The 22,936-nt window shown below is 35.9% G+C and overlaps 1 protein-coding gene across 41 annotated transcripts in view; it reads left to right on the forward strand.

Annotated features, from left to right (window-relative positions):
* Positions 1 to 22,936, forward strand: part of RIMS1 (regulating synaptic membrane exocytosis 1) — a 294,338-nt gene that overhangs the window by 112,877 nt on the left and 158,525 nt on the right. For 39 of the 41 annotated variants that reach the window (XM_072330750.1, XM_072330773.1, XM_072330751.1 and 36 more), the window contains exons 2-3: positions 5,804 to 6,017; positions 7,575 to 7,586. In XM_072330750.1, the coding sequence (XP_072186851.1) occupies positions 5,804 to 6,017; positions 7,575 to 7,586 (226 nt within the window). The remainder of the gene's footprint in view (positions 1 to 5,803; positions 6,018 to 7,574; positions 7,587 to 22,936) is intronic. The other 2 variants (XM_072330722.1, XM_072330774.1) reach the window with 1 other exon arrangement.

A 22,936-nucleotide genomic window follows, 5' to 3' on the forward strand; every position in this document is an offset into this window, starting at 1 on the left:
GGTTTTCAGATCATAGCTTTGACACAGCTGCCTAAAGTTTGTCTGCAGATTTTTAGCTTCCTTCCAGTTGCCTTCATGGGCATATTAAATAACCAGAAGTGCTACAACTCCTTTTTAAGATTCAGTCATTGAACAGAGGGATTGAAAACGCAGTCTTTAGTGCCCTCTGCTGGATTTCTCAGTAAGTCAAGCATGATTTCATACTACATTAAAATATAATTTAAAATGCAGCTGTGCATAAAGTGCAGCTTTTTTTTATGCAGCTGTGCATAAAAAAATGCCCAAATCTTGGCATTTTTAGAAGATCTGTGCAAACAGAGCATATGTAAACAAAGGAACTATTTTTTCACTTGTTAATCTTCAGTGCTTATGTGCAAATATTTCAGATAGATGCATATACAACAGAAATTTAAGTGCAAAATAGTTAAGACAGTTATAACGTTCTGCTAATCAAAAATGGTATTCTTGGGTGATAATTTTAAAGTGTGCTTAGTGGAGGTGGTTACAGCAGTATAAGTGTACATCCTGGGCCATCTCAAAGAAACCCCACTGTGAATGATAACTTCTGTATGGTTTGACATGCCATCTTCTGATCAATAAATACTGCAGATTATATCTCCATCCATCCATCCTGTCCCACCCATCATATGAACATGTTACGGTGTGTCAGATGGTTAAGGCTTCTGTTTTGTGTGGTTGTTTTAGCCCATAAATACATGAGTAAGGCTTTGCACAATTGCCTACCAGTATTTTTTCAACTGTTTGTTGTGTCAGTGTGAAGTACTGCATTTTCAAATGAAAATGTATATGAAGTGATCAAATTCTCTTGGAATGAAAAACGGGAAACCTAAGTGCAGGTTTATGATCATGCTGTAAAAGTTAGTAGTTTAAGTCTTTCACTGTAGATATGAAAGTTTCAGTTGGTTCTTGTCATGCATGATTGTATTGGTTGTTAATATACAGATGGTAGCAAATGTACAGAAGGAGTAAGCAAAGGAAAACTCACCAGTGGTGGTGCCTCAACTGAAGAAGCTGGGGCAGTCCTCACTGGTGAGCAATCTCCAAGAGATGCTGCCTCAATGGGGGTTAGCCCTTAAATGAGGTCTCAGAGGGGATGGAGTCGAGCTCCACCCCTTCCGGGAGCACAGCTACATCACTCTCACCTGTGCTCCCACAGCTGACTCCACACTTACCTCAGCTGATTAATCAGAGGTTCAGGCTGTGATTACCAATCTCCTATACAATGATCATTGGTGGTGTCAACCGCTGGTGTATTTGTGGTAAGGTATTGAGGGTGATGCTTACAAGTCCAGAAACGGCTCAGATATTATGATGTGCCTTACTGTGTGTTTCCACTAGACTTCTAGCAACAAAAAATATTTTTTAGTTGTATTATGTGCCCCAAAATTTGCACTGATCTTTTTGATCACACTCATACATGCCACCTGTATGAATGTGAAATACCATAGCAATGAATACTGAATTTAAATGTATTTGTTATCATATGTGTTACAGAATGTAACTGGATGGGGACTTCAGTGTTGTGAAGGAACAATTATGTGAAACTTCTTCATGCCAATTTATGTGTGTTCTCAGTCATCAGTGTTAACTACTGGGATGGTTTCTAATGTTTTTTTTCTGTTCTTTCTCACTCCTTGGTGGCTGGTTGGGAGGGAAGAACTCCCCTTTTTGGCTATGCTGTTGACCTCAGTAGTAGAATTATCTTGGTTTTGGAGTGCATGATGAAAAACAGTATAAACATATGCACATACAAGCCACTAAACCATATCTTGTAGCTCCTCATCCAGACGCCTCTTGAACACTGCCAGGGATGGCGACTCCACCACCTCCCTGGGCAGCCATTCCAGTCTCTAACCTAACATTTAGGTGTTTGGCTACATTAAGGAATATTTAATAGGCTTAAATTTTTCTTGCATTGGATGAAAATGTGTTTTGTAGCGTATGGAGCAACCTTTAAAATTATCCATCTGTATTTTAGCTCTTGATACTGAAAAAATAACAGATTTTGATGGAAAAAATTCCTTTGATTTTCCCTACAGCTCATTCACCGAGCCCAGTAGCAGAGAAGCAGTTATTTACACAGTTCTATTTAAATGTAAGTGTAATTGGAAGCCTGGAAGTCTGATAGCACTGTGTCACTCTGTGCATAGCCTGAATTAATGACCTGAAAGCTTAGAGAGTCAAGCACATCTCTGATGGCCTCTTCGTCTCCAACATCAGCTAATAGCACTCATACAACCTCATGTCCTGGCTCCTGCAATTTGCAGTTGTTGTCTTCAGTTCCATTCCTGTCATACAGAATGTGTTAGATTTTTTTCCAGTAACACAGAATGTGTATGTGGAAGATAAGCAGGTGTTTATGAAACCCTATGTGTGAAAAGGCTGGTCATACACTGATGCAGAAAGTAAGAAATGTATAAGTAATACTTATTTAGAAATAAATCTCAGTTGAATTAGTTGCTAGTAATTTCATCTACCCCTTAGTGCACAGAAAAGGGTAAAACGTTACATTAATTTTAAGCTTCATATGAGGTCAACAAAAAAATCAGATGTACACTGTGTAATTGGAAAAGAGCAGGAATGGGAGAACTGCTTTCTGTTGCCTTCCCTTTTCACATTAAAAAATCAGAGCTTTAAATCTTGCTGTGGTGGAGGAGAACAGAATTCAGTTTCCATGGTTCCTGTTTTCAATAATATATTTTTATATAAAGGGAAGTTTAATTACTGACCTCCCCATTATTTAAATGTATTCCTTAAGCTGGTTATGATAGTCATTCCTGAATGTTTTCAGTTGTTTTCATGCATTCTAAGTGATCAGCTGTGTAAAATAAGTTAAATCATATATGTAATCCAATATTGTGGCCAAAAGTATTAAGTTTCTCCAGTATTTTTTCCTGATTCTATTGACCTACTTTCTTCATCTTACTCATCACTGCAAAGGCTTTTAAGGAGGCTAGTAAGAAATAAAAATAAGACAAAAAAATCCCTTTGCTACCTCTGCCAAGATTTTCATTAGCATAAAGCACTAAGTGTAATACATCATATTTATACTGAGGGAGAATAAAATGTGTGGATTCTTAGCTTTCCGTTTAACTATTGCTGCATCAGTAGAACGCATCCACATAAGGTTATTATTCATAAGTGTGAGAATTGGTTCACGCAGTGATATTCCAATCCAAATTGAATGTATATTTTACTGTGATTTCTGATAGCTGAATTATCATTTTCTAAGTATGAATGTCATCACAGAATTAATATATCCAAAATGCAATCACAGAATCACCAAGACTGGAAAAGATCCACAAGATCACCCAGTCCAACCATCTAACCCATCACAAATAGTTCTCACTATACCATGTCCCTTAACACAACATCCAAATATTCCTTGAACACCTCCAGGGTCGGTGACTCCACCACCTCTCTGGGCAGCCCATTTCACTGCCTAACCACTCTTTCAGAGAAGTAGTATTTCCTACTTTTCCTTTACCAAACAATGTTTTACATAAATAACACTGATCACTTATTTCTTAAGTCAAAACAATACCATATTTTAAAAAGTAATAATCCTGTAGTAAAAGAGAATTCTCTTCCTAGCAGTGCATTGGTTAAATGGTGTCAGTCTTTGTGTTAATTAAGAGAGTAAGTAGCTCAAAGCAAGTGGCAGAGCTATTATCAAGATCTCTGTAGACAACGCACCTAGTCATACCATTTATTAAACTCAAGAATCCCTGTAACTATTAATAGTCTATTAATTGTTCATACTTCTTTAATGTTATCCTTGGAAATGTAGATATAAAGCAACACCTGAAAAGGTGGGTGAAGAGTCTGTAGGTGCCATGCAGCATAATGAAAAGCCTTATTGTGTACGTGCCTTACTCTGTTTACCCACTTGGTCTGCTTGAGGTCTTTCCTCAAGGTAATGACAACAAAGGGCAGGAGTGGCGGTGCTCTCCTGTATGACTTTGTCAATTGTAAGGTAGTTAAATGAGCTGAAATATATATAAGCTTATAAGGTGATTATACTCTTATTATATTATTATACTCTTATATAAGCTCCAGGGTGAGGTTTCACATGGCTGCTGAGCTGATATAATGGCTTGTTTCTGGGGGGGAAAAAAAAGAAATTAAAAAGAAAAGGATGACCCTTTTCTCCCTTGTCTTTTTTGTTTCTGACATCAGAAGCACACATCCTTTCTTCCTTTTAGGTCCCCAGCATCCTGCCTGGAGGGGAGTGATTCAGGCAGCTAATAAAGGAGGATTTATTATGTTGTTTAGGTCTGTGGAATGGGGCTACATCCCACTGAGAGGGATGTGGTGAATGTCCCAAGGAGTAACAGTAATATGCTGCCAGGAGAAGGAGTGCTGCTGGGTTACCCTTGATGGGAGGGTCTCTGTCTTTATCTGGTTTTTGACCAAAACTTTGTCATTGCTGTCATCATTCCATAGAAACCAATAGGACAAGAAATTTTCCTCAGAGATGATAGTATGTGACTGTAACATAGGTCTTCATACCGTAGTGATAAGCACACCTTTATTGCTTATTACTTTATATTATTCTTGAATTGCAGAAGGGGAAACAAGGATAGAAGCATGAATATGCTTGCCTTAGCGAACTTAGAAGCTGAGTCTGTTGGGTTAGCAGGACAGTTTATCCAGGTTCTTAGCAAACTGTCAGTCTAGAGGAGGGCCCCAAAGATGATCAGAGGGCTGGAGCACCTCCCCTATGGGGACAGGCTGAGAGAGCTGAGGTTCTTTGGCCTGGAAAAGGCTGCAGGGGGACCTCACTGCAGCCTTCCAGTACCTGAGGAAACTACAGGAAAGCTGGGGAGGGAGTTTTTATAAGGGCATGTAGTGACAGGATTAGAGGCAATACCTTTAAACTGGAAAGGGGTAGATTTAGATTAGGTGTCAGGAAGAAATTTCTTGTGAGGGTGGTGAGACACTGGAACAAGTTGCCCAGAGAGGCTGTGGATGCTCCCTCCCTGGAAGCATTCAAGGCCAAGCTGGATGGGGCTTTGAGCAACCCAAACCATTCTATCATTCATTCTGTGATTCATTCAGCTTGTTTTGTGGGGCAGCGGGAGGAGAAGTGCTACTCCTTTGAACATCCTGCTTCATCTTGGAAATGTCTACTCATTGATACTCGTGTGGCTAAGTTGAAAGGAATCTCTGTTATAAGGGACATCAAACCTTAGTATCTCTGTAATTAACACTAACCAAAGAATACTGCATTTTTTTTAATAATCTGATTTGATTTTGAAAACTGTTTTCAGATTCTTCTAGTGCCTGTTTGTTTGTAATATGATTGTTGGAATCTTCAAGATGTGTATGCTAGCAATTTAGATTTTGAAAGCAGAAGCATCATGCTGTAAATGAAGACTGAGTTTCTCTCTCTTATTTTATTTTGACTTTGATCATACTCGGTGGTATATATTATGTTGGTTAAAAGTCAATGCAGATTTGCTCGGACTATTATGTTTCGGCTTTTATCTTGCACGGAGTAGATGCTTTTAGGTAAATCTATGCATATTGTGACATCTCTGTATATTTTAATCAGCTTGTGGTCAAGTGATATGTACACCAGCTTTGAAGGAAACCTAACATTAATATATATCTATTAATTTTTTCTTTTACCAAATGTGGTGTGTATTTGATATGAGGTATAGTATTATTGTGAGCATGCCAAGAATGTTAGGTTTAGTTATAAACTGAAAGAAAGAAAGACACGGTGGTAGTGTTTCCTCCTATTCTTGCTATATAAACTTTTTTCTCATCTGTGCAGGAGGTTGCATCAACAATTTGAAAGCTATAAAGAGCAAGTAAGAAAGATAGGGGAAGAAGCCCGCCGTTACCAGGGAGAGCACAAGGATGATGCTCCAACATGTGGAATCTGTCATAAAACAAAGTTTGCAGATGGTTGTGGCCATTTATGCTCTTATTGCCGGACCAAGTTTTGTGCTCGATGTGGAGGTCGTGTCTCTCTGCGATCAAACAATGTAAGTCTTCTGATGTGTATTCTTAAGAAAAAGCCTTAATATTTTCATGCTGCGGGATGTTTGCTTTAAGTTTGGCTCTTCATGCTTCATTTTACTTAAGTATTTTGTTCATCACTTCATTATTAGATGCACGTGAAGTAGAATAATGTATTTAATGTTTTGCAGAGTTAACTAAACAGAAAAGAGTGCATAGCATATACTTCTACTGAATGGTGGCTCAAAGGAAACTTGTTTTGGAGAGAATGAAAGAAAAAACTTTTTTGTTGAGGCGAATCTTTGCACTGAGAAATTTTTGTTGAACTCATTTCACTTCAAATTTCTTCTTAGAGCTTTATCTATAGATAAAGCTATATAGATTTATCGTATATAAAATCAGTTCATTTTTTGGCTAGGAAGAAAAGTCTTCCTTACCACAAAGAAAGTTATGTAAATTTGTTTAATTTTTTTTCAGAAATGAAACTATAGATTGATTTGGGTTAGATATCCTAGTTTCAGACAGGTGAAATAAATCTTTGCCCAACACAAAATGGAAGCGTTTCCCCACGTTCCCTGTTGGGGCCGTTCCTTAAGAGGAACTGGTCAGTTGCCCATATGTGACTGGAAGTGCACTGTATTTGGAAGTGCACTGCCCAGCAGTTGCTTTTGGCTGATCATCCAGTGTGTCTCAGAATATTTCACAAATATCCTTTTACTGCACTGCATGGTTTTGTTGACTATCGTGAGATGATGACTTTCAACTATGGCCCTAAAATGCCAATCTTTAGTAGGTGAAATTTCATCCTTCCCATCAATGCAAATTCAGTTAAAAGTGGCCATCAGTGCTGTGTCAGATAAACATGTTCACTGTAGAATTAGTTTATGGCCTTTTCATCTTCTTTTCTCTAAAACTCAACAGAAAAGGGTTTCTGAAATTTGATGTAAAACAAGCAAACAAAATACCCTTAGAAAAAAACCCATTTCATCATTATTTTGGAAGTTCTCCATAGCCCTCATGTACCTGTGAGTACAACAAATTCTTTTTCTGAAAAAAATGATGTAGGTGTGCTGGGCAAAAATTTTCATACATTTGTATTTTAAGGTAAATGGATGCATTATATTGTGTCACCTGCAGGTGGTATCACTAGAGCAAGTCTGTGAAGATGCAGTTCACTTGGATGTGTTTGGTTGTACTATTAATTGAAGTGCATATGACGCAGTTTGTATTTGCTCAGAAAGAGCTGGATATACATTAATTGTTTTTCACCTACTGTTCTGAGTCATAGAAATGGAAACGGAAAGTTTCCATTTGTTTGTAACTTATTTTTTGTTTGTTCACAGTTCTGTGGGTTTGGGTGGGAAAGCATGTTTTCTACACATGCAGCTGTGTGACATTTTTATTTAAAGCTTTTTGTTTTTTTGCTTGTTTTACATTCTTAGCTCTTTGTAAAGAGTTACTAGAATTGCATTTATTTGAAATCTGCTTATTAATACTTGCCTATTTTATTCTTTTTCTCTTTTTTTTTTTTTTTCTTTTTTTTCTTTTTTTTCTTTTCTGCTTCCTTGGATGCTTTCCCAAAGGAGGACAAAGTGGTTAGAATCCATGCTTTTTATCATTTATTATTATAATGTTGTTAGTTAACTGGGAAACATATTAATGTAAAAAATGATCAGAAGGGGAGGGAGGAAGAGCAGAAAACCAAAGAACCAGGCCCCTCCTACCCCTCAGCTGAATGAACCCTTCAAAGTTAGCTCAGCAAGAAACCCAAGGGGGTTGATTTACATTAGGACGATGTAAGAAATCAGTTAGTAATTGGGAATTCTTAATAGTTTAAGAAATAGAGGAGGTAATAAAATATATTAACTTCTAATTTCATAAGAATGACTTTCATTAACAGTTTGATATTTTGCTTGCAAAGTCCTTCCATCAGCTTCAGGAAATCTAAAGTAATAATTAAAATGTAACTTTATATTGATTTACATAGTTTGTTGTGTTTCACTCCTGGCTGCAGCAAAAATTCAAGGAATTCTTGTAAAGTCATTTCTCTGATTTTTACATTTAAGTAGTTTGTTTAGGCAAAGGATAACTTATCCTTTTGAAATTGCACATAGATGTAGTGAGCAAGATGGAGTGAATCTTTTGAGACTGTGCTGTTACTACTTCAAGAAACTGGAAAGCTTCCTTGGGATCAAATAGTGATGTATTCATCATTAGTGCCCATGCACTTCCCAATTCATCTCTGCATCTTGCACAGAGAAATGGCTGACAATACTTGTGTGAGGCCCTGCTTGCAGGTCTGAAGAAGGTACTCCAGACTTTCACTTGGATGCGTAGTAGTGGGAATAAGCCTCACACTTCAGTTGAAATGAGTATGAAGTGATTTCAGTCCACTTGTGGCTGATGGTGCCATAATTGCATTGCAGAGTGATTGTGTGCCACAACTTACATCTCAGCATAGCTATAACCTGCAATTATAAACGCATAACACGTAGAGAGACTGAATCCTATTGCCCCTGCATAACATAGTGGTGATTGGTGTGTTTGTTTTTTTTTTTTTTTTTTTTTTTCATAAGCAGTTGTATTATTGGAACACAATTCTTGTTTTGATTACTATGAAGTATAACTTGATAAACTTTCGTTGTACTTCCTAATGTGCGATTCTCTGAAGAAAGTGCTGAAATAATTCAGGAGTGTTCCAAGCTATGTATCTAACGATTAGATTAGGATAGCGTGAGATGTTTCATCTTGTTATTGATTTATTACTGAAGCAGTGCATCATTGATGAACCCACTGGGGTGTACTGGAAGAATAGTGCACTTGTGATGAGAAACAGCAAAGTTCTTAAATGCTGAAAGCACCTTTTCAGTAAAGTGTAACCACATAGATTCTGGAGAGCAATCCAGCTGAACTTCACCTGACCTGCTTGTATGATTGAGAAGTCCTTTATGCCTCAGTTTTGAACAAAACCTTGCTGCATTGCTAGAGCTGTGGTAGTGTGCACATGCATTAAAGATTGTGTCTTTGATGAGGTGGCAGCTTAGGAGCCTGTTTTTTAATATTGTCATTTAGATTCCAGAAAACTGACTTCGCTATGCTAAAGTGCTCTGGAGAAATATGTGCTGAAAACATACTTGACTTCTTTAGATTGTCCAAAATTTCAGTTATAGATACCCTTGTTTGCACTTGCCTTGGTTCAGGTTTTGCTGTGTTGAACTCCAAGATTCCCCGTGCCAGGAAAATGCCATAGTGACATAAAAAGATATGTCCTTATATCCTTGAGGTGAAGATGTGCCACATCCCTTTAACAGCTGAAAAGTTGCGGTAGTCAGAAGGAGAATATCTAATAATTAGTCATGTTTGTGTGAGGAACAGGGAAACCTTTTTTTTTATGAAGTACAATTGCTTAAGCCGTGTCTATCTCTGAAAGCTAAGAAACCATGTGATACGAATTAATTCAAAAATATGAAATAATGTATCTTATAAGCAGGGTAATTTGTATAATTTATGCAGGGCCACAGCAGAAAAATATAATTTCTTTTTTTAATTTTCATTGGCTCAACATTCCTGACTAGCCTACATATAGGAATAACCTCCTTTTTAATCTAATGAGTCTAATGATGGCAAGACTTTTTCAACATGTTTAGATGAGCCTTTTTCTCTGCAAGTGAATTTTTTCAGCTATGAATGATAATAATATTAAAACTTGTGCACTAAGTTCCTACAAATTAGGAGTTCATCTCTTAGAAAGGACAGTGAAATGTGAGTTATCACAAAAAATCAAGCTTGGTCTTAGATTCCAGATATTTCCCTCAGTACTGGAGTTTTAAACCACATTGGTAGTGTGATAGTGTGTGTACACAACCTGATGTTGTGTACTATGTGTTACCTATCTCTGATAAGTGCAAGATGTGGCAGGCACAAAGTCATGCAAAGGATGATAAAAAAATTGGAGAATTCATTGTATGAAAGAAGACTGCAGGGAGATCAGAGGGACGAAAGGTAGAGAAACTGTAGTTAATACCTAGAAATACAATGTTTTAAAAATAAGAACAACCTTTAATCTAAAAAAGAGTGAATACATAAGACCAAATGGATTTAAGTTATCAATAAATGCTTTTGGCTTGGAAAGAGATTTTCACAATCACTAGAGGAAAGATTTAGGAAAGCAATTCATTGGAAGGAAAACCAACCCAATAAAATTGTAAAGGTTGAATTTGGTGAGTTTAAGAAAGAATTTGTGATTTGATTACTTTTGACTGTGGGATAAAGTAGGAGGTCCTGCATAGCTGTCATCTTTTGCTGAGATCATTTCAAAATACTTTGTAGGTAACAAAATGCTTCATGGGACGCTACAAAGGTGGCTTCTCTTTGACTCTGTTCTTTACCTTTTCAAGTAAATACCAAATGTATATCAAGGACTGTTTCAAAAATGTACAGCAAAACATATATATTCTCCCCTTTTAAAACAGTAAAGTACATCCCAGAACATTAATCCTTTGTAATGGGAGTTAGTCAGTAACCTAGACTTATGGGAATTTGGTGACTCTAGTGCACTTAGAAAATTACTTGGCAATAAATGGTACAACCTTGTAGATAGCGAGGAAGGTACCTTTCAGTGATTCTTATCATAATATGTTGAAATGCATTAATAAGTAGGTGTCTTTAGCTCTTCCTTGTCCTTTGAGTATGGCTAGCTCGTCATACTACTGACCTGTGCCTGTTTATCTCCCTATGCGATTGCAGCCAGATGGACACATTGTCAGATAGGGGGACTGCCGTCTAGTTTGAACCTGGCTTAGTTACAGCTGTGTGGTGAGAATATTCACAGTGTTAACAACATTAATTATGATTTCAGTGGTGGCTGAGTTCGCTAAAAACATGTGGTGATTATATGGCACCCTGGAGAAATTCAAGTGTTTTCCTTTAGCGTTCAGAAATGATGTTGTGCTATGGCAGCCTATTTCACCACACGTGCACTGAAAATTTGTGCATGCTTTTTAAGAAAGCAGAATATTAGTAAGAGGATTTCATGAGTAAGCATTTTTGGAGGAAGTGATGTAGGTGTGCTGTGAAAATCAGGTCAGACTGACCTTTTCTAATTTGATGGATCACTTTCTAGGTTTTGTTAGTTCCTTAGTCAATGGTATAGCTCTGGATACTTCTGTTTCTGCTCTATACTCTATTTGACAATTTAATTGCCAAAATAGTGGTGAGTTTGTTAGTGCTCTTACTTCCATTTACACTCCTCTCTGATGTGGTCTACTGGTATAAGTAGGAAAGTGGAGAAGCAACAAAATACCTGGCTAGCATTTCTTTGCCAATTTTGCTCCATTCTCTCAACATCCTGGCTGCTGCCTGTTCCTTTCTTTACTGCAATAGTGGCAGAGCACTGTAGAGCAAAAGCCACCTGATTAGTGTGACCTTTGCACTGCTCCCTTAAAAGCTTTTCCCTAATACTTGCTTGTAGAAAGTCGTGTTTCCTTTGCAGGCAGATGATATATAAAGTTGTACAACTCTGTTTCTTTCTCTTTCTAGATAAGGAGATATATTGTAGGATGCAAAAGTAGCCTTGAATAAGTGGATACTGTTTCTTCAAACTAAAATTGCTGTATTTTGTTGTGGGAGTTTTGAACTAACTGATAGTTGTAGCACATCAATAGAATTAAGTGGAAGACCAATGGTTCAGCTTAAGCTATGTGCTTATCCCTAGCAACCTACCACTGTATAGATTTCATTAAGACTGTGATTTTTTGATCTAATTTATAGTGAAAAGAATTCCGAACAAATGATGAAAAATAGATTTATTACCTCTTTCCTTTGTTTTTCAGAACACTTTGCTTGCTTATTCTCCTGTTTATATACAAGAATGACTGGGAGGAAATCAGGATGTAAAATACATTACGGATAGATGAGAACTATTTTAACTGGATTTAAGTGTATGTGATTGCAGAAAGTGATGGTGATTGTCAGTACTGTGAAATACCAGAGATTTACATTTCAGATCTAGGTTACACTGAAATTACATTTGCTTTAGTATAATGTCAGTGAATTACACTGAAAGACAGACAACTTGGAAACACTTCCATAATTGTGTGTCAGGTGTTTTTAAAGAGTGTTTATCGTTCAGTTCCTTTGAAGTATGTTTAAAAGCTCCTTACATAATGGCTGCTAATTTAAGTCTTAACAGCTTGAATGCGTATGCCATGCAATTCAGCTGTGTATTGATGGTTTTTACAGAAACTTGTTAATGTTGTCAGAACAAAATGTCTGGATTGTCAGCAACGCTTTTACATTTCCTTTCATGGAACCGTTATGCCAAATTATGTCCTTTAAAAGGATAATATATGTAGGTTCTGACTAATACAGATGTAGCACTAGAAAAGTTGCTTCAGAAGGAGGTAAAATTACATGGCAAAATGGAAAGTGATAGTGGATAAATTCTATCTCTGTATCACCCAGCGTAATTTGTCTCCAAAAAACAAAACAAAACAAAACCCAAAAACTTGAGATTGTGTGAAAATTTGAGATGTGTCAGGGAAGAATAATTGCTTTTCAGTAATCACTGCTGCTTTCAGCAGATAAAACAAGGAGGAGGGGAAGGAATAAGAGCTGTTCAGTAAGCTGAGGAATTCTACCTCAAGTAAACGCAGAGCTCTTTCCTCCCCTTTTTGGCAAATTAGTTCACTGTCAAATGAACTACTGATATCATTAATTTTCATATAAATCCTGAAAGTTAGCTTGTTCTTCACCAAGCTTGCTGAAGCAACCATGTTCAACTGACTGTTCTTTTCCCCTGTAGCTTTAATGTAGTACTGAATCAGTAGCTACTGTCTTGTACTTGTTGCTGTATCCAGGCTCCGCTTACCTGTTAGCCAAACACTTAAGCAGCCTACTTTTCTACTGCTTATGGCCAAGAAAATATCATTGATGCAAACTTGTATCTTAATCTATGATTAAGGGTTGCTGAGTCTTTTACTGCTGTTTTTGCTGGTTAGCATGCAGGCTAGATACCTGGTGATCTGTGGAGAAACCAGTGATACTAGAAACCCCATGTAGTACATCGGAGCCTAAAATAAAACATAACAAAGTCCATGCTTTCAGTTTCCTGCAGCGTTAATACCGAACAGGTTATTCTATTTTAATGCCTTCTATTTTAAGTACCTTTGTTTCAAGTTATCTGTTTCAAGTTATCTGATTCAAGATAAAGAATATGGGGAATATAAAGAATATGTGTGTGTATATATATATATGTATATATATATATATATACTTTTTTTTTTTTTTTTTTTTTTTTTTTTTTTTTTTTTTTTTTAACTGAAGAAAAAGTCAGCAGTACCTTTGATTGTAGTCATTCCTCCCACAGCAAAAGCTTCTATTAAGGAAATTAAATATTGATAAGATCCCAAAAGTCACTAAAGCTTTAAAAAAAACCCAAAATTATTCCACCTCTTCTTATGTATGCATAAGCATATGTGTAGACTTCTCTATGCTGTTGTATATGTCATACATGAAGACACACACATAAGCCTAGTGTGTATATATATACTAATACAGGGATTACAGGGCTCTCATGAAACATCTTAATGACTTTTGAAGTCTGTGTATCATTCAAGGTAATTAAATCAATTAATCATTCATTATTTATATTTCAACTTCTATTTATGGGGAAAAAAAAAGAAAGAAAAAAAAAAGAAAAAAAAAAAGAAATTAAATGCCTGTATTTTGTTAAGTGTTTTCAGTCAAATGAAATGAGAATGCTTCCCGTTCCTCCTTCTCTAGGCTAATGCTGTTTTCCCAGCTGTGTATTAATAATAATAATAATAATAATAATAATAATAATAAGGGTTCTCTTAGCTCTCTACTTATATTACTATAAGTAATATACTTATATTGTATATATATTATATATATATGTTATATATACTACTTATATAAGTAGAGAGCTAAGAGAACCCTTATTATTATTGTTGTTTTAAATATATTCTTAAGGATTAGTAAGATTTAAGAATATAATAATGTGAACCACTGTTTTTGAGTGCTTTTTCATAAGAATTTGAAATTCTTTGCCCTGTGACTGAAGTAAGATTTTGTTTCTCCCTGATTTCTTTTTGTTGCAAGAGGTCTTGTCCTTTTTATTATGTTACTGCATAATAATAGTTGTTTACTATGGTCTTGCATCACTTGATCCAAGAAATTTCAGAAGTTTTAGGGAAAGGTGGTATTAGGGATTGTATTTCAAAAATGCAACAATATGGAAATGGATTTATTCACTTCTCTGACACATATAGTTAATATAGTGAATCTTTTCCCTAAGTTTCTGTAAATAAAATGGCTTAAGCGTGTAAAGGGAAATATCTTAGTTAATTAGTTCCGACTGCAGAGACATGCTGAAACGAAGGGGATGTGTGTTCTAATAATTGCCTTCCAATATGGGATTTCCTGCGTGTGCTGTTCTTTAGGTAAGAGGATGATGGAAGTAGAAAATATCAACAGTGAAACACAGTATGAAGTCATGAGAAGCATATATTTCTGTTTGATGTGTTCATCTATGTTAAAATAAGCAGCACAACACTAAAAACTGTAACTTTATAGTAAATTCTGATCCTTATCTATTCAGTGCACTGCAGTTTTGAAAACAGTCAAATATGAAGTTACGGATTTGATTTGATATTGTAGGCATGTGTGGTCTAATGTAAAGAACTACCTGATATGAAATTGATACAATTCTGATCATTCTTCATCTATCCAAATCTTTACATATACATATAATTGCATAAAATTAGGACAAAAGGATCAGATAAATTGTGCAAATATGATGTGTTCAAAGGCACAAAATATATTTTCTTTGTACATTTCATTGCATCTACTTATTAATTGCAACACATCGAAAATATATTAACAGCATTTCATTGCGTTTTTGCTTGTGATTATGCCATCAAAAAGATTTGTAGATATCTATAATGATAGTGACACATGGAATTGCAATTCTAATTTTAAATAGTGCATTTCTCCTTTAGTGGGTGATTTCCTGTAATAGGAACATTTTAAAAACATTTTTTTATTGCTGACTCATTATTAAGACTCAGTAAATTCTTACTTTTAAAATAAATAATTAAAGCTTATACAGTCAATAATTCAGAGTTATGTCTCATACTGCTGTATTTGGGATTCAGGCTGGATAAATGCTGACGCGATATCTGTGTAGATGATTTTGAACATTAGAATAATAAAGTTAGTTATTTGGAAATTTGGCCAGCCTGCTCAGTTCTCTTTCAGCCCAGATAACCTCAGTAGTTCTCAGTAGATCTCTATTGTTGGAGGTGGTCACCGTTTTAGCTTAGCTGTTGAGTGTACTTACTTCTGCTTCATAAGCATTATATGGGATCACTTTCAAAGCATTGCTGCCTCAGGAAAATGTTTCTCTTCCAGATTTCTGCTCCTCCAGCTTTTTTGCTCAAATCAATGTTTCTATGTCAATAGAAAGAAAATCTCATCCATAAATCCATGCAGAAACAATGCATAGCAAGCTGTAATTTCAACTGAGTGGTCACCATACCTGTTTGGAACTGTTACTGTTTCCCTTCAGCACGTTGTGCACATTTAATTGTTTGAATTTTCCCCAGTGTACTATTTTACCATGTTCTTTAATTCATGCATGAATTAGATGTATGAAATACAATTATTACCTTTTGATAACAAGACAAATATAATCTCGTTAATAAGACTCTTAGCTTTCTGGTATCTAGTAGTCCAAAATTTCTGTGCTTTTTTTCATAGCCATATGAGATTTTCAGTCATTTTTATTTCTGAATTTAGTTTGCCATATTGCACTTCAAGCAAACAGCATGTCTATTGAGGTATTGTATTTCTGTTATCTTAATTTTTGTAATAGAATAATGTGCTGCTTATCAGCCATGTAGGAATGGCTGGTATCTGAGATTTCTAAAGCATTATGGACTATATCTAATAAATATAGCACTATTTTCTCTCTGTTATGAAATACAGAGCTAAGGATGTAATGTGCTATAATTAAAAATAAATAAATAATTCAAAGAAAGTATGTTCATAACATTTGCTTTAAAATTAAAGTAAAAAATATTAAAATGCATTTAAATATATTAAAATAAATTTAGCTGTCTCAATTGTTCTGTAGGTAATCTTTTTTCCATACTGAATCTCAGTGTGAGGAAGGATCACCTCTGAGTATAAAACCAGGAGCTGGGCTAAAAGAGGTGGCTAATCCTAAGACTGTGGATGATATAAGTAACTTCAATTGGTCCACATCTAGCTTCTCTGAAATTGACCTTGTGTGTATTTAATAAGTTCATCTTGTCAGATAGATTTACAGCTCTGAAATTAGAGTACAATGCAAAAACCAGCATGTTCTTGCTGAGCAAGGATGGGGGTGAGCCTATGCTCTCTTTTCGACTGCACATTTGTCTAGTGATTCTAGCCACTGTAAATTACTCAATGTTGCGCAATGCTTTGAAAATAGAAATTAGAGTGTCTTTATTATCAGTGAGAAGCACCAGTGATGAATGTTCTTGTGTTTTGTCAGCTTGTTACTATACTTCTCATCTGTTGCTCATGTCTGAGGAAGGCTATTCATCATGGAGATGGACTTCTGGCAGTCAGAAATCTTTCACACTCACAATATTGAGCAACGTATTGAATGCTTAATAAAAACGTACCCCAAATTCACACATTTATGCATGTGGGCCATACGCGCAGTGTCATCTATTGGCAAATCAAGGGAGATTGTTTTGGTGTTCTATCATACAGCTTCTGCTGGGATGGAGAAAAAATTGGGAGTGTAAATCTACATGGAGACTGAGTGTATTCAGTTGGGGCTATCCATGAGCATGGGAATGCAGTGTGTCCCAGGGAGGCCTCAGTATGGTTAGGAACTGAGAAGACACAGCCAAGTAGTGGAGACAAGCAAAGAATGTGCAGAAGTGATGTTACAGAAGTTTTGATAACTGAATATAAGTAAAATTAGTACAATGAATTCTGGTGTTATTTTGTCATCCCTGAAACACAGACATATTTTAATTAACAAGAGATCTTGCTGCAAATAAACGTTTGACAAGATTATGACCTGTTAAGCATCATGAGAAACTGACAAATGGCAGAAAAAAATTCCAGAGAACAAAGTAATTGTGAGGACAAGATGTAATCTGTGTTCTCCTGCTCTCTTTCTCTCTTTTTTATTTTATTTTTTATTAATAACCTTAATCCTCATCCAGGATTAAAATTCAGTGTATTTTTAGCAGTGCTGTGTCCTAGATAAAGATACTTCCTATCTATGATTTTATATCTTTTATACCTTTTGGATTCTGGAGCATTTTATGATTTTACTTAACAGATGGATACTTCCATCTGTGTATTTTCAATACTGCAATTAGTGAGGGATAATTTGTCATACATGTACCTGAGACACGTTATTTTATAAATGCATATGAATTTGAGGATAGTAAGAATAATTACAGAGAAGTTTTTTGCAATATTTTATGGAGTTCTTGGGTTTGTTGTTATGTGGATCCATTTGCATTTCTTTTTTTTTTTTTTTTTTTCCCATGAAGATAAGTAAACTCCTTCCCAAAACTGCTACATAAAATATTACAAAATATCTGTTGTTAGTTATTTAATGACTGATAAGAGATCAAGTGAAAATCTGACCAAGTGTTGCCAGCATTGATCTGAGGAGCAGATAAAACCATGTAATTGTTAAATCTAGATAGAGGTTTCTAACAAGCTGCGAGTTACTTAGTCTGAGGTTTGATCACTTTCTGTGCAATTTCTGTATGCCGGGTAAAACACGCATCAATTTATTTGCAACAAATTCACAGACCACTTTGGAATTGAATGTTGTTTTTTTTTTTGTTTGTTTGTTTTTTTATCAACAGTTTATCACAACAGATATATAGGTCACTCTTAAAGTAATACCTCCTATTTATTTCCATAGAAACTACAGCAAATGCAAAGGTCACAATAACACTGTTTGATTGAGCAATTTCTCAGCTACAGAATGCGATTTTTCAATATAGTCACAACTGTTAGGCAGTTCGAACAGATGAGCTGATTGAAATGCCCTTCATTTCATGGTGTGACATCTGTGCATGGCCATCCAGAATGTGGCTTGTCTTTCACATTGCTGTCGCTGCTGCTGAAATGCACCATCCACTGCCTCACCATGCCCACATCCACTGTTTTGTCTCCATATACCTGTGTCAGGTCTTACAATGTACATATAAGGCTTCTACCAGATTGAGAGGGCAGTTGGAAGTCTACACAGTAGAAAGTTCCCAACACCTTTCATAGCCCAACAGCTTTACTACAGAGGATGCTTTGGATTGGCCTTTACAGCTATAGGCTTTCTTTACCTATTTCGTAGGCAGTCTCATGAGAAGGTAAAAGAGAACACAAATTCTTGCCCATGTAAGAGCAATGAAGCAGGAAGTAGTAGGGAATTAAGTTGACAAAGAGTTAATCTTTCTACTTTTTCTGTATTCTATTTGTTGTGTGCTTTTGTTAGTTTTTTGTTTGTTTTTTTGGTCACTTTCTGCATACATACAACTTCATCCTTGCATATCTCTTCATCCTATATAGTAGGTTTTGCCTCTTTGCTCTACAGACCTAAGTATATGGTTTTCTAATCAGGCATCTAGTGTTTAGTGGAGCCTGTTGTTCACCTTAGAGGAGCTTTGTTCATGGTCACTTCTGCAGATTGCTGAACAGGCGGCTGCTGAGGGTCCAAGAGAGACCAGGTCAGTACATCTGTTGTCAGATCGAGCAGAAATCAGAACCAAATAGAAACCTCTGCATTATGTGTGAGCTGTGTTTACACTTTCATTATACTAACTGCAGTAAATCCATTCATTGTGCCTCAAAGACATTCAACATGCTTTGACAGGGACCGAATCTGCTCTGAATCTTTCCTTAGCTGTCTGAACTGTATCAGCTGGGGTCTCTGTTTTTCAGAATTTGCATCATTTGGATACTCTGAGCTTCACTCTAGCAGCTCCCCAGGGTGTAGGTGAACCTTGGGAAACTGGTGTCATATCTGATGGCTCCACACCCGTATTTTGGAAACATGAAGGCATTGCAGGTAGAACTAAATAGCAGTGTATAGGCACTTGAATTGTTCTGTCTATCTAGGCAGCTAGATTGTTCTGTCGTTTCTCTTTCTTCCCAATTTATTTTTGTCACTGAGTGTCAGGTATCAAATAACTACATACTACTTAGTTAGTTTTTTTTCTTTAACCATAAATATCTGTAGCTACTGCTCTCTTAAGTGAATTTGCTGGATATAATAGTTTGATTTAATGCATGAAGTAACAGCTTGTGTATTTTTAGAACTGTGCTTTGAAAGGCTTTCCTTTTTATTTTTTTCTGATTCTCCTTTTCTCAAGGGAGGCAGATGATCCTTTAATCTTTTATATGCAGGGTTTGTCAACATCTCTATTAACTTGCTTTCATTTTTCATTTTAGTCTCAACTTCTTATTGTTACTTGCAAATTTCTAAACTATGTTACTGTAAGTTTAGAGTCACTATTGCTTCAGCCTTCTGTATTTGGTACTTACACTACCGCTAGCACCACCCTACTATATCATACCTTGTTTCATAACTGAGAATGACACCAAAGCCACTTTGTAGCTACCAAGTGGATTCAAAGTAGTTAAATGATAAATTTAAACCCAATGTAAAACTGCTGCCTTTCTGTTTTAGTCCCAGAAGGATCAGATTTGGAGATTTACTTGCTTTAACAACTGCTTCCAAAAGCAATTGTTTGGGGAATGCTAAATTAAGGCAAGAATAACTTCCTGATGTACAGTTTATATTTCTTGTAATCTGAATGTTCTGTCTGTTTTCTCAAAACTCTTATCCCACCCTTTATTGTCCACCCTTTCACTTTGTGAAGTGTTCAATTTGTTTGATAGCAATTTGCATCTTAGTGTTTTGGCTTAAAGCTGTTCATAGGTCACCTAGTACTCTTTTTTTCTTTGGCTTTGTCTATGTTACAAATGTAGATACTTTGAGGTTTATGAGTTAATAGATTGTCTTTTCTCTGTTCTTGGTTTTATTTTATTATATAGAACTTGCTCGGCATATATGTAATTATTATTTCTTAGCAGTTTATCTTATTGAATAACTGGAAGATACGTACTGTAATCTCTTTTTCCTTCTTTGTCTAAGGGCTCTCTGAATAGCTAACCTTAGCTGCCTAGTAGTTGCCTTTTCTAGTTTAGTTATTGCACAGTATTGCATTAAAAAGTGCAATGAATACCCATGCTTCAATCAAGTAAAGAGAATGATATTCAATATTAGTTTAGTATACAGCAACTTGAAGGTATCTATTTTGTAAACTATTTGGGATGACTAAGTATAGCATAAGTTTGAAATGCTTCAAAAAGAAAACTTTGTTCTTCTTGCAGACCAGGTGGCATGGCGTAGCCTCAGCAGCTTTTCCAAGCAAACTGATTAAATTCCAAATAAGGCAGTATTTCTTCTGGAGGATAAGCAAATACATGCAGAAATAGAAACTTAAATAAAAAGTAATTTCTATTTTGATTTGCTTTGAAGAACAGCCATTATAATCATAAAGAAAAGCTCTTGGCTTGAGTTTGCAGTTTGACATTCAGTGAGGACCTAAAGTCTTTCAGCTGTGTTACTTTCTGCTAGCAATAAAAGCTTATAAGGCTAGTAATACTCTCACCACCTGTGCTTTTAGGGATGAAAAGAAGTTTTTAGTGTTAGAAAACAGAACAGCTTTTACTTCCCTAAAAGAGGCAGGACAGGAGGGAAAAGAAACAGGCGAAAAAAAAAACCACCACCAACCAACCCTGAATATTTTACAAGTAGAGGGGAGTAATGCCATGTGGTTATTACAAAAGCTAGTGGATGTCTTTGTTTCTGTTTAGAGCTTTAGTTTATCACGCTCAATCTGCTGGTTTTCAGCTGTGAGCTGTCTCCTAGGTAGCTCATTTGTTACATGGTTTGTCATAGTGCACGTGTGTATATAGATTTATTAGTGTCTTAGTCTGATTTTCTCTAAATAAATAATAAAGTTTACCTACGAGCATTTTTCTGAAGAGAGAAAGAACCCTAGATCCAAAACAAATATATCTGAAAAAAATCTGGAGTGCTAAACTCTTGAAGATCAAGGAAAATCGTAGTGTAGTTCTGAGGAAAGGAAGGAGTTTCCTTTGAAATAAGATTGGCATGCCCATGCATTATCTCTGTTTCAAATGAAATAAGCCTTGATATGTGACAAGACAACCCCATTTTGTTGCTTCTCCAGTGCTGCTGTTAATTCCTCATATTTGTCCTATTTTGACCCTATTGCCTCTCTCTGAATTTTTGTCTTCTTTCTGTTGTTGCCTCTGTAATTTTTCTCTTCACCCACCTGTGGTTCTTTCTACTTATTTGCTCCTGTCTTCTTGGATTTTCATTCTAAGCCAACTCATCCCACAAACCTTCATTTTTTATACTGTATTCTTTTGACAATAAAGAGATGAAATGGGGAAGTGAAAGCTATTAAAGACTGCAGGACCAGAATAGTCTAGTAAACCAGTTGTATGAAATCTGGAATAAACTGATTTTAATATAATCTTGTAAAAGTTATGGGACAACCAGATTAGAACAGTGTTGACCTTATTAATGTATACTCTACTGACCTGATTAAGAAATTAAGTGTAGAGTTAATTAAATAGTAATAATAAAGAAATATGAGTGATTATAGACACATTTTAGAAACAACTAATTTACTGGAATAAAATATTTTTGAAGAAACTATATAAAAGCTGTAACTGATTGAAGATTAAATTCATTTGTCTATTACATCTGTTTGGGATTTAATTGGATTTAATTTGATTCGTTTGCCTGAGATGACTCTGGTGGCTATCTTAAATATTGTGACTAAATAAACGTTCAAAGGTGGATTCCTGAGACCATAATTGGGTTGAGTCAGAACTGAAAGGGATGGTACTATTCACAGAGACATTATAAGATAGACTGGTGAAAGCAATCTCAGTTCAGTAAGTGGTCAGGCCTTTTGGATCCAGCAAAAGGCTGGTATATATGAAAGTTATTTTCTTTTCAGATTTATCATGTGATCAGAAATATTCCTGCTAACTATAAACCTTGCACCTTGTGGTTGTGTTTAGGGTTCACCTACATCAAATACAGCTGGCTACTGAACACATTAAGTACAGCTAACATCTGTACGCAGGAAAAGTGATCCAACCTTAGGCAACAGTAGATGGACACCACCAGCTCTGGAAGCTGTTGCTATGGGAAGGCTACTATCTGTAAAGCATAGACTGAAGAAATTACCTTCTTGGCTGCTGAAATGGTTCTCTTTCCATTATATAAGTAAAGCGCAGGTGCATTGGGAGCTAACACTTAATGGGGATCTAACAAGACATTCAATTTCTGCACAGAAACCTGGGAAACACAAATTAGTTACCCAGCTGAAAAGACTGTTTAATTCTGTTGAACATTAAGTTATGTTTGATCTGTATATATGAGCACAAAGATTTCACTGATGTGTAAATGTGGACTAAGGACTCATAGTCCCTATATTTGTATCATCATGCAGTTTGCATCCCTCTATTTCTCATGCTAAAGGGGCAGGATATAATTAACTGTTGCTTCTCCCCCCATACCCTTAAGTCATCACTACACTATATGTCTTTTATTTGTTTAGGAAATACAAAGCCTCATTAGATATCTGAATATACAGGTAAGTGCAGAAGATCAGAATGATTCTATGATCATCTAGCAAAGTTCTGATCTCAGTTTTTCAACCTGTTTTTGTAACATTAGCTACATCAAATAATGAAATACCATTATTGTAATGCTCTGCACTGTTTTACATCATCTTACCTTACTGAAACTCTCCTCTTTCCCTGTGTAATCTTCCAGTAGTACTGCAAATTC

The sequence above is a fragment of the Excalfactoria chinensis genome, chromosome 3, assembly GCF_039878825.1.
Source record: "Excalfactoria chinensis isolate bCotChi1 chromosome 3, bCotChi1.hap2, whole genome shotgun sequence".
NCBI lineage: Eukaryota > Metazoa > Chordata > Aves > Galliformes > Phasianidae > Excalfactoria > Excalfactoria chinensis.